This window comes from Chrysemys picta, chromosome 10, assembly GCF_011386835.1.
Source record: "Chrysemys picta bellii isolate R12L10 chromosome 10, ASM1138683v2, whole genome shotgun sequence".
Classification (NCBI taxonomy): Eukaryota; Metazoa; Chordata; order Testudines; family Emydidae; genus Chrysemys; species Chrysemys picta.
In genome coordinates this window covers 33913638-33926289 of record NC_088800.1, presented here as the reverse complement: position 1 = coordinate 33926289, position 12652 = coordinate 33913638, and the positions used below count along the sequence as shown (strand labels likewise).

The 12652-nt window shown below is 41.5% G+C and overlaps 1 protein-coding gene across 8 annotated transcripts in view; it reads right to left on the bottom strand.

Annotated features, from left to right (window-relative positions):
* Positions 1 to 12652, bottom strand: part of TLN2 (talin 2) — a 378548-nt gene that overhangs the window by 70216 nt on the left and 295680 nt on the right. For all 8 annotated transcript variants that reach the window (XM_065558354.1, XM_065558350.1, XM_065558353.1 and 5 more), the window contains 2 exons: positions 12151 to 12321; positions 2862 to 3008 (listed from right to left, as the gene is read on the bottom strand). In XM_065558354.1, the coding sequence (XP_065414426.1) occupies positions 2862 to 3008; positions 12151 to 12321 (318 nt within the window). The remainder of the gene's footprint in view (positions 1 to 2861; positions 3009 to 12150; positions 12322 to 12652) is intronic.

The following is a 12652-nucleotide window of genomic DNA, read 5'->3' as shown; positions in this document are numbered from 1 at the left end:
TATTATATCCTGAAAAGTTGAATGTGTGTGAGTGAGCATGCAAGAAGTGAAAAACATAATGGAAGACATAGTCTGATGAAAAGCCTGGCCAAGGGGAAGGGAAATAACTGCCCATTTTTCCCCATAGCAAATGACCACTGATGTATTAGTTAGGTTTTGTTTTCTCTTTGACCTTCATATACTTCATTCAAGTGTAAGCTTCAATTCTTTGGTTCAAAATGAACAAGCGAATGAGGAATCTGAATGAAGCGTTAATCATTAATAAAGTTCCTAGGGAAGTTACTCCTAATCTCAAAATTCTGAAATGGCAGAGTTTTGTACCAGCAATGTTTACCACATTCAACTTGCCCTCAGAACCAACTCCTAGTTGTGAAGAGTCTTCCAAGAGGGGAAAAACATATTAAACTGGGGGGGGAGGGGCGACTTTCATAAGAGAAGACTTGATACAAACCTTGGCATATAGAAAGGAAGTTCTTAACACATAGAGATAAAAATGATCAAAGCAAAAATTGAAAATTACAATGCTAACTTCATTTAAAGCAGATGCAGTCTAAAATGACTCTCCTCTATGCAATTAAATCAAGCAGCCCAGCACTATGTCTCCAGCCAACTGAAGCACTGGGACCATGCCATCAACCAGTACACAGAGATATCTGAAAACAATTATTTCCTCTTTAGAACATACTTTCTTGTTTCTTTGAATATCAGAAATGTTTCTATCACCTGTCATTTCAGGAACTTGTTATGTATATTGTTATCTTTATCAAATAAGACAAAACAAGTCCTAGTCTAAGACTGTTGTCAGAAGGGAGAGTCACTTAATGAGGAAAAAAACATATGTTGTAATGCTAAACCAATACTACTCCAGTGGTATTACAAGGCGGTTTAACTCATTTGCAAAACCAAATAATTGACATTTCTAATTTTTGATTGTTTTCTTAAATACTGGCACACCACTCAATGGAATAGGTCTCCAAAATAATCCTATCCCACCAGTGCTAACAAAAGGTAATGATTTTGTGTCTATTGAAAATGCAAGTTCCATCATGTGCATCAGTACTATTTTGCAATTAATGCTAACTGTCTCCTAGTTTTATGGTTTCATATGGTAGGGTTTGTTGTGATTGCTGGACCTACAAAGTCACCCTAACCTCAACTGTAAAAAGCATGTGAAAGTTTGTAAGATGTTACAATAACCATGAAAAACTGGTCATTCTGTTTACAATACTGAATGTTTTAAAGAGGTGCAAGAGAATGAAACAGAGAAACTGGATTAGTCTAAACAAAAAAGGCCATGTCGATATAATCCAAGTATTGCTGAAATTATACTTGTTAAAAACAGATGATGTGGAGCTGGAAGTTAATGTAACAAAATGAGTGAGACAGATATTAGGTCTAATTGGTGGATAAAATAATGATGTGGATGAACTATGCCACCCACTTTTCCCCTTTTTTGGGTTATTAAAAAAGTGACTTTGAAAAAAACATTCTCTCTCTCATCCGCAGCCCACTTTGCATCCCAGCTCATCTTGTCTCACCGCATCTTCCCTGATCCCCAGACAGAAGGAGTAAACCGGACTGAAGGACTTTCTTCCACAAGGAAGGCAGGCTGGCCTTGCTCTTGTTTAAGTAACTTTGTTTTCACCCGTGAGTGCTGAAAGCCATCATATTATCATGATATCCAGTCCTCAGCCAACCCAGGAGAATATCTAATTACCAGCACTGCAAAGCCACATAGGATCCTGTATTGCATCCCCTTGTTGTGTTATTTTCTGTCCTACTATTTTGTTCCTCCAATCCTATCTCACTCTCCTGGCTTTGCATCAAATCCTGAAGTCAATCATACTGCATTCAACCAAACCTGTCTTGTCTAAAGAGAAAAGATGCCACCAAATGATGGCCCTGACCAGATTGTAACTAACTAGGGTCCAAGCAGCAGATCTCATGGTTGCCTTGCCGGCCAAAACATCCACTCGTAACTAATCAGTGTTCCAGAAACATCAATCAAAGCCTATTTCACCCCTCTTTTCTATCCTGTCACTCCTTCACCTTGTATCTGTTTGTTAAGAACAGGATAAGTGAATGCTCTTCAGATCAGGACTAAGAGTAAAATTAACCTTTTCCTTTTCATCTCTGAAAATAAGAGACACTGATATTTTGACTCCAAAAGGAGAGAGAGGCTTTGATAAGGTCTGATTAAGTTTGTTTGCATAATCACTCAAACACAGTTTCAATACAAATGCTTGTTTTTCTTTCTTGTGTTTAATCAATAAACTTTCAACCTGAATGAATGCTTTTTGGGTGTTTGCCATGTAACTGAGTAAAAGCAAGGGCTTTGTTTAAAAATCACACCCAACCCACCTCTTACTGTTTAATGCAGTCAAGTATCAGGGGGTAGCCCTGTTAGTCTGTATCTACAAAAACAACAAGGAGTCTGGTGGCACCTTAAAGACTAACAGATTTATTTGGGCATAAGCTTTCGTGAGTAAAAACCTCACTTCTTTGGATGCATCCGAAGAAGTGAGGTTTTTACTCACGAAAGCTTATGCCCAAATAAATCTGTTAGTCTTTAAGGTGCCACCAGACTCCTTGTTGTTTAATGCAGGTTAGTGAAAGAATTTAGAAACACTTTTAACTCTTCAGGCCTTTATGATCAATATCAAAACATGTTCCATCAGCACAGAAAGCTGAACTGACTTAGCACTGGCCATTTAAGGAACATTTAGCATCTGGCTCTCTGAACTACTTCAGTGGTATAATGGAACATACATTAAATGTTAAGCAATTGTTGCCAGTATCATCTAGGATAACCATTAATTTCCTTCCATGTAATTTGGGGTTGCTAGGTACCAAATACTCACCTTGCTCATGGCCTCAGCTATTGAGTCTACCATACCTCCAACCATGCCCACTTCACTGGCAGCTTCATTCAGTGTAACCATTATATCATCCACTGCCTCCTTCATCAGCTGAGCAGCCTCTGTGATTGCATCATGAGTGTGAGATGCCTGTAGAGGGGAGAGTAAGAGAGGAGATGAAGAACTCATCTGTGCAGGAGTAGTCATTTGGTCTGCAAATAATGCTTATTATGGCAGCACCTTGTGGTGGTTTTAACCATGCCTCTTTGAAAATCTCATTTCAAGCTAAACAGGAAAGAGACTGATTCATGATACATATCAATCTCATATGAACGAGAATGCCCCTTTAAATAAGAGCATGCCTCACTCACTCAATATACCCTAAATTCAGAGCAGTTTAAAACAGAACAAGCCCTTTTCCGTGACAACAGATTAAGGAAAACGATCACCATGTAAATGCAGTGGAAATAAAGCTAAAGAAAGGCAACAGATCATTCCCGTTTTAAACCGATTTAGAAAAGGCCTGGTCATAAATGGTAGCTGTATGGGTCAAACGTGCTTAATCTTTACCGATTATGTACCTGAGGAAAGCAATGGAGACCACTCAGCAGGGATACTTTTAAACATTTAGGACATTGAAAACTGCACTGCTAAGGTCCCTGCCAGAAAGGAAGTAGAGCACCTAGTCTTTCAATATAGCCTGTTTACACCACTCAACTTGAAAATCAGATTAAAGCATAAGCAGAAAGAAAGAACATTTTGCACATACTGGGTTTGGAAAGCATCCCACACATGTGCAATTACCAAAGCACTAGGTAGGAATTAAGACTCTTGAGAGATTCTTCCATAGCCATCTTTCTTGACACAGGTAATTAATCCAGAGTTCTGTAATCAAAAACCTTCATCTCATATGATCAGGGTCTACATCAACAAGCTCATTTGCTATTCAATTGAACCATATAATCAGTGAAAACAGAAAATCCAGGTAGAAACACATTTTTGTTTTTACACAAAGAACTCAAGAAAATAAGAGAAGCAATGGGAAGGAGAACATGCTCTCCTTTAATGTGGGCATTTCTAAATTTCATTTTTCTATAGCATCTCCAGCACAGAGCAGGATTACATGCTTTTCAGTCACTTATAAATTGAAGAGAAACAGGAAGTTTTAAGGCAAGACTTAAACAACGGAAGTGACTCTGGGTCAGATTTTGCTCAGTTATATTTATTATCACTGTGATATCAGACTGGCCCACAGTGTTTCACTTGTTTCAGATGGGTAAATATTTAGCATGTGTGTAATGTTTTCCACCTTTAAGTATTGCTGAAGCACTGACTACATTAATCCTCTCAATATCCTGCGAGGGAGGCATTACCCCAGTTTTAGAAGTGAAGCAGAGAGATGAAGTAACTTGTCCTGCATCACAGTGGTAAGAGCAAGAACAACAATCAAGAGTTCTTAGCTTCCGGGTTTCCTAAGACTACACCTCAAACATTTTAGCTAAAAATGATCACTACAAGAGCCAGCCATCAGTGCAGAGATAAATGGAAGAACCTAGACCTAGTGGGTGCAGAGTCAGAGGATGAGCAATAAATAGCTGTTTTTGAGTTGAGAAAGTGGAGACATACAAGGTAACTTAAAACACAATTTAACATTGCCTCCTACTTTTCAGAGCTGGCTAGGGAGACACTAAAAATCAATGAGGAATTTGAATTTAGTACCAATACAATCCTACAGGGAGATGTACAGTCAAGGGATGTGGGAAAGAATAAAAGCCAGAGCCAAAGATCACTCCAAGGTTTCTGGTCTTGGGAGCTAATTTAGATGTTTGAGGTAAGGTGAGTGAGAGAGCGAGCATGCAACACACACAAAATCTTTTACCAAGGAGAAATTCAGTGAGAGTTTAAGTTATAGCCAGGAGTTGATAGAGTGAAGACAGCCAAGATAAAGCCAAGCCTTAAGCTAGCAACAAGGTGACCTAGCGGGCTAAAAGAAATATAGAAGAGAGCTGGGGATAATGCCTGGAGCACTCCCCACACCCTGGAAATTGTAAAGCTTCAACCAAAGGTGGAAGATGAGCAGTTAAAAGGGGAGGTTTCAAACCAAGAGAGGGAGGGAAGGGGACAAAAATGATTCCTTGCTCAAGGTACCCAAGGTTTATAGCAGGGGTAGGCAACCTATGGCACATGTGCCAAAGGTGGCACGCGAGCTGATTTTCAGTGGCACTCTTACTGCCTGGGTCCTGGCCACCGGTACAGGGGTTCTGCATTTTAATTTAACTTTAAATGAAGCTTCTTAAACATTTTAAAAACCTTATTTACTTTACATACAACAATAGTTTAGTTGTATATTATAGACTTATAGAAAGAGACCTTCTAAAAACATTAAAATGTATTACTGGCACGTGAAATCTTAAATTAGAGTGAATAAATGAAGACTCGGCACATCACTTCTGAAAGGTTGCCAGCCCCTGGTTTATAGTATAGGCCACACTGAGGTCAAGTATAGTTGATGAAGAGGACCCAATACACTTTAAATTATCTTGGTTCAAAACACCTTAGGTAATAGTCAGGGCAGGACAGGCAAAAGAAATATTTCAGAGAAACTCCTTACTAACCTCATTCTTCAACACTGTTGGATCATCTACTGCAGGGGTCTCAAACACGCGGCCCGCAGAGTTATTTCCTGCAGCCTGCCATAGGTGCCAACTTCGTGGGTGCTCCGGGGCTGGAGCACCCACGGGGAAAAATGAGTGGGTGCTCTGCACCCACCGGCAGCCAAGCTCCCCTTCCCCACCTACTCCCAGCGCGCCACGTCCATGCCCCTCCGCCTATCTCCCAGCGCTTCCCGCTGCCAATCAGCTGTTTGGCGGCACTTAGGACTTTCCAGGAGGGAGGGGGGAGGAGCAAGGATGCAACACGGTCAGGGGAGGAGGCGGAGAAGAGGCAGGGCCGGGGCGGGGATTTGGGGAAGGGGTTGGAATAAGGGCAGGGAGGGGGCGGAGACTTTGGGGAAGGGGTTGGAATGGGGGCGGGGAAAGAGTGGGAAGAGGTGTGGTGGGGCAGGGCCTCATGGAAGGGGTGGAGTGGGGGTTTTGCAGTCTGTTACCAACCAATTTTGAAGTTCTCAGCTACTTTGATGTGACAATTGATGTACAACTACAGAAAGGTGTGTATCTCTGCTGTGCCAAGCGTACTAGACCATTGTGATATCAGAGATAACTCAACCAACCAATCACCACCCTTACTCAATAGCTAATTTGCATGCTACAATTTCATTGGTTGTATGATGGAGACTTCACAGATGGTAGATTACTTGGCCCGACTGCCACACCCTTGTGCCTAGCTGCCACCTCATATATCAGCATAACCACCTACACAACAACACAACCAGCAAGTCCAAATACAGACAGCCCATCACCCCAGTACACACCCCTTATTTGCCACCGACACAAATCAACCAAAATCTCCCAGCACAACACAACCCAGGCACAAATCAACACAGCTTCCCATAACAACACACATTTGCCCACCCTCACTCATACTTACCATAAACTTGAGTGGCTAAGTGGCAAGTCCTTTGCTAGTAAGCATATATTGGGCTACTGTGACAACGCAATAAAAGTCAGTAGAAAAATCACTGTAAGATGCTATACAATTTAAGGGTGTAGAAAAAAGGTATATATTATATGAAAAACAGTACATGGCCCTGTAATTAAAAGATTACATGATAACATAGTCTCAAAGGGGCAGAGAAAAAGTTGTGTGTGCAACCCTAATTTTGGCACATGTGCTCAACTGTGCAGTCTTAACATTCTCTTAGTGTAGTTTTTTGTATGGAATGTGTTACAATTTGCAAGCAACACTGAGATTGGTTTCGTCTCAGGATATCAAACCTAATATTGATGCTCTGGTTGATGCAAAACACTGCCAGCAAAACGGCCAAAAATGAAATGACTGTCAAAATTTAGCACTGACTTTTCGCATTACAGTTTTAAAAAAGTTAATACATTGACTTTTAATAGCATACTACATTTTTACTCTTCATTTTTTACTATACTTTTGTATCGTTGTATGAAAAGGTGTCAGTGATGCGGCCCTCGGGCCAATGTACTAGTCCTCATGTGGCCCTCGTGGTGATTTGCGTTTGAGATCCCTAATCTACTGCTTTGAGAAATTTGACTGACAAATTAAGAAAATGAGAGCAATTAACTATTAGATTTAATAAAAGTATGTTATAACAGTTCAGCATGTTTTAGAAACAGCATTAACTGGGTTGAATGTGCTTTGGACCAGATTATTGTCAGAACCCAAAAAAGACTCAAAATGTGAACTACAAAAAAGGGACTACATTTTCCTGATCACCTACTTTGACCAGCTCTACTTCATATAGTGTATCAGATGAGTAACTCACACAACCCATCGCTATTATAAACAGCTTAATGTATATGCTTGTGATGAGGCATAGCAATATGCCTGTTGATCTACTGCTAATACAGGGACCAAAGGGAATGAGCTAGTCCTTCTTGGCCATGCAATCCTTTCAGCTGAATCCACATTATTTTTTTTCCTCCAGTTTGAGATATTTTCCAGAGACCTGTACACCTTGAATTTTCAACTCTCCCAACCCAAACATACTAGCTGAAGCTGGCAGAAATACCAATACCTCCTTACAAAGCACGCATAAATGAATTGTGCTCTCATCTCCTCTTCATGCACTCTCTTAATTCCTGGGAAAGCTAATGGCATTGGTAAAAATGTTTCAAGGGAAAATATAACTCTCCGCTTCCCCCAAACAGCCCAAAGATAATGAAGCAATTTCTTTTACATAAACGGAATGAGGTGACAAAGTTTGATTTTTGAACGTAAGCATAATAGCTCAGATGATTTGGTTAAATCCAGTGAGGAGCTTCATGCATATGTAGTTCAGCCTTCAACCTCCACCATTTCCCTTTGCATTTTTGCTGGTATCATCTTCCTTCCTGTGCTTCAGTTATATTTAGGCAAACCTTCAGTGACAGATACAACATCTAAGTATTGTGCACACTGAAGAGATTTAGCATCTTGTAGGGATATAAAACAACTAAAAATATATAAAATTTAAAGCTGAAAGCTCTGCTTGGTTTGAATGACTCATCAGACAGCAGTTCCTTATTTATTACATTTGTTCCTCCTCTGTATTTCATTTCAGTGACGCAACAAGCTTCAGAAAAGATTTCCTTGTCAGGCATCTTCAGAACAGATGGAACCATCTTTGTTCACTCTACTACACAAACGTAAACTGAGCAGCCAAGCGCAGGCAGCAGAAAGGATAAACAATGGCTGCATTGATCAGAAGTCTTTTCCAGGCTACACAATAGACTTGGGTGAGTGTGGCAAAGTAAAGTATAAAAGCCTATGTATGCAAGTATTGGCTCACCTGGAGGCACTGCATGGGATATGCTCAAGCTAATGCAGTATTTTTTTAAGCATTAAATTCTAAATTAACTCTTGCAGGAGTCCTTAAATATCAGCCCTGATGTTCCTTGGTATTGCCAACAATCGAGGATACAGCATTTGTATTTCCCTATCATCTCTGCCCTATCCTAGGTCTGTGATACTGCATTATTCGATGTCAATAAGGATACCCAATTTATTAATCGAGAAGAAGTGGAGGACGGGAATGAAGGAAGTCAGTGTTTACTGAACAAGATGAGGCAACAGGCAATCAGAGCAAGCCTAGCAGAAGAAACAAGCCAACAGGCAATTACGCTCACTACCAAATTTTAGAACACACTGTGGGATTTAGATAACATAAGCTGAAATATACAATCACCATCCAATTTATTTAAATACCATACGGTTGTTGCACTTTTTTTTTGAAGTACTATGAACAATTCAGATTGCATGAATGTGGAGTGAGTGTAGACGGGACAAAAGTGTTAGGATTAAACTGTGCAACTGCAGTTGCTCTGAAAGAAGTCTGGTAGCAGACAAACCCGAGGACACCAACTGGACTCAGTCAACTTCTGAAGTCTCACTGAGAAAACATTCTGAGAGGTGTGCTCAAGAGCCGGCAACTCGATAGTGCAAGGAAAGAAGACTTATACATGGACAGAATGGCTCCATGCAATAGGAATGCAATAGGGAGCTCTCACCTCAATGCCTTTGTTTAGAGTCCAGCTCAGATTGGAAATGGCCACAAGTTAACATTCAAGAGATATTTAGATGCCTCCATTAAATCATTCTGTAGGTGTCTCTGCCCTTTTGTGGATTCATCCAGAAAGGGTCACCTGACAGACAAAGGGTAGATGCCATTGCCTCCAACAGACAATGGGTATTAGCAAACCCAAGGCCCATCCTATTCTGCACTACACTGGAAGAAAACTCCCGCCCCCTTCCTCCCCCGCCATTGCTCAGCCCAAAAGGCAAGTATCTGTGGAGGCTAGCGCCCACCATGAAGTAACATTGGTCCCATGTCATCTGAGAGTATGGTACTCCTGAGGGCACACTGTGCCAAAAAAATAAAAATTATGCACACAATATTTTAAAATTCTGAAAAATTCCACAAATTATATTTGTCAAATAAATGTGGAGGTTCCAGCATGGCATTGGGGAGCACAGGACAGAAACACCCCAGGGCCCTGCCTCTCTGTGACAGGTGCACCAGATTTGGGTAGGCAGGTTAAGCAAGGCAGGATCCAAGTGTGGAGGGGCTTAGTGTGGGGGGATCCAGGTGTGGGTTGAGAGGGTTCTTTGGGGGGCAATCTGGGTGCGGGAAGCTCAGTGGGGGATCCAGGTGTGGGGGAGATCTGGATGCACAGGGGCTTGTTGGAGAGTTCTGGGTGCAATGGTAATGGGACTCTGCAGGGGGGTCCATCTAGGTGAAGGTGGTTGGGGCTCAGTGAGGGGGGGTCTGGGTGTGTGTGGGTTCAGTGGAGGGGGTCCAGATGCTGGGGGAGTGGGGCTCATTGGGGTGGGGATCCAGGGGCAGCTGGTTGGGACTTGGTAGGGTGGAGATCCAGGTGGCTTGTTAGGGTGGTCAGGTACAGGGGGAGTGGGGCTCTGGGTGCAGGGGGGGAAGTGAGGCTTGCTGGGATGGTCTGGGTATGAGGGGGTCTGGCTGCACGGGGGTTGGGCAGATGGAGAAATAGCTCCCTGTACAGTGATCCCTCCCCCTGCAGCTGAGAAGCTATGGGTGCAGGAAGCACAGGGTTGGGGGAGGGAGTAAGGGAGTTTGCAGAGCTTCCTACAGCCGGGCAAGAAACCTGGGGGTGGGTCTGATGCGGCCCTGGATGCCGTGCAGGGGAAGAGAAAGTCCTGTCCTCCCCAGCCCAGCCAGGAATCCATATAAGGAACCTGAACCAGAATTCACTGAAGTCAAAGAGAATCCTTCTGTTGACTTCAATGAATTTTTGCTCAGATACAAAGGAAACCTTTTTGCACCTCACCATCTCTACACGGGTATTAGTGTGTTAGCTTATGTGTAAAGTAGTTTTAGTTACCCAACTGCTTTCTAAATGAGATACATTGTTCTAAATCCATCAGCCCTATCACCATTTGAAAGTCTCAGAGTTCAAAAACAATTTATATGCACCCAGTTAGGCAACATCTACATGGAATACTTCCTAAACCATATGCAGAACACACCATGGAAATGCAAACCCTTCATGAGGCTGGAAAGAAGCAGCTGACCAAAGAAGGCAGCACACAACCCAAAGAACATTAGCGGCAGAAGGTAAAAATACAAGTTATTTTGGCCAAGGACATGCTCTTGCAATTAGTACCCAGTAATCTCAAAGCCAACAAGACTGGCTTTTAAGGTCTTGAGCGTACAAATGCCCCGTGCCCCTACACCCCCCCAAAGCATAAGCTCTTGCAATTAGTACCCAGTAATCTCAAAGCCAACAAGACTGGCTTTTAAGGTCTTGAGCGTACAAATGCCCCGTGCCCCCACACCCCCCCAAAGCATAAGCTACAGGCAGTCCTCAACTTTACGACGTTCGACTTACGACGAACGGCACTTATGACATTTCCGAACTGACACCCTGATTCGACTTATGACAATTGGTTTTGACTTTATGATGGTCGGTCCCGCAATGGAGTGGATTGCGGTTCCGAGTTACAACATAATTTTCAGGAACCAATTGTGTCGTAAGTCCGAGGACTGCCTGTACAGTAAAGAGTATTTTACTGACTATTCAAAAGGATGGGCTGACCTGACCCTGTCAGGATTCAAAGATGTGATTAAGTGTTCCAAACCTGGTGCTTGTATCTCCAAGCCATCCCTTCTCTCTGCCCTGATAACCACAGAAGCACCTTCACACAACCTGCATGGACTGTTTTGTTCAGGGATCTTGTTAAGCAATAAGATTTTTATAATTATATTTTCAACCAAATGAGAGAGAGAGAGTGTACACAGTGATAATTTGTGTCCATCCTGTTTGTGTCAGCTGCTGTAAATCAGTAGTGACATGCTGTACAATTAGTAACTCCAACACTGGAAAACTGGAGGCATTTTTTAGTTCATATATTGACCAAGCATTGTTATATTCTAATAACCTCTAAATTAAATGGACATTATATTTGGCTCTGTTACTATGTATTCCTTATCTCCTGATCCTTAAAAAAGTATTTAGGATTTTTTCCAGATGCTTGGGGAGCCATTTTATAATCCAGTTATTCCTTTTCTTCTTACAAAAACATAAATGAGGCAAAATCTTTGAGTTATTCATCAGTTCAGCTAACATCTAATGTGTGAAAGACTTATTGGCTACACATTTTTCTGGAGGTCTTAATGTACTGTTATATATTACAACAGCTTTGCAAAACTGTCAAATACTTGGAAACCCAGCACAAAATTCTATTTGCCTGTCCTTTACCATGACAATTGTGGCGGTAATTAAATAAATTAATGAAAGTTAAAGCCAGGCTAGTATACACTAAAGATGAATGCTTAATGTATATACAAGCATTTTTCTGTATCATATGCAACTAAAACTGTGTGTGCATGCTTAGAATATTATTAATACTTCACACAGCAGTCAGAATATAGTTTTCCCCTAATGATCTTAGCTTGCTGCTATTGTTCACAATTGAAAGGAAAACAACAAAGACTTAAATTCTTAGGAAAACAACAAACTTGCAGAAGGGCTTATCTGTGAGTCACCATTATGAGAAAATAAAATATCTGATAATTAACATACAATCCTATTGTCCACTGCTACTTTCTAGATTCCACTCTAACACTGGAGGATTCATTTCAGATGACTGTTTCTAATGACCGCTCCCATTTCATTACACACATGTACTATACCTTGGGATTTCCTCCTCCTTCTTTGGCTGCATACAGCATCTGGAGGGCAGATTCTGCTAGTGTCTTTGTCTGGTCCAGGACAGTCATCTGTTGCTGATGATCTAGCATCTTGGATGCCACACCAACTGCAGCTAAAATCAGGGGTTCAAAGTAACTCGCCAGTTGCGTAACCTAAGACAACAGAGATGATGAAAAGCTTGTGATCCAGTTTCCGAGAGGAGACAACATCCCTCTCTAATTAACATCAAGGAGATCTCTAGCTGTTCTTCGAGCATAATTTGAATAGCACACCTTCATAATGCTTCAGATTAGCATGAAATATAGTTCATTCTAATGTCTTCCTAAGGTATTCCGTCTCTTCTTCAGCTATGAACGCTGCAATATAGTAATGCTTCCCTCTCAGATGTTCTCAACTTTGCGTGTGAGACTCTGACATCAGATCCAATTGTTTTAAAAACTGACATGGAAGTCAGACAGTACTTAAGGGCATAAATGAAGACAG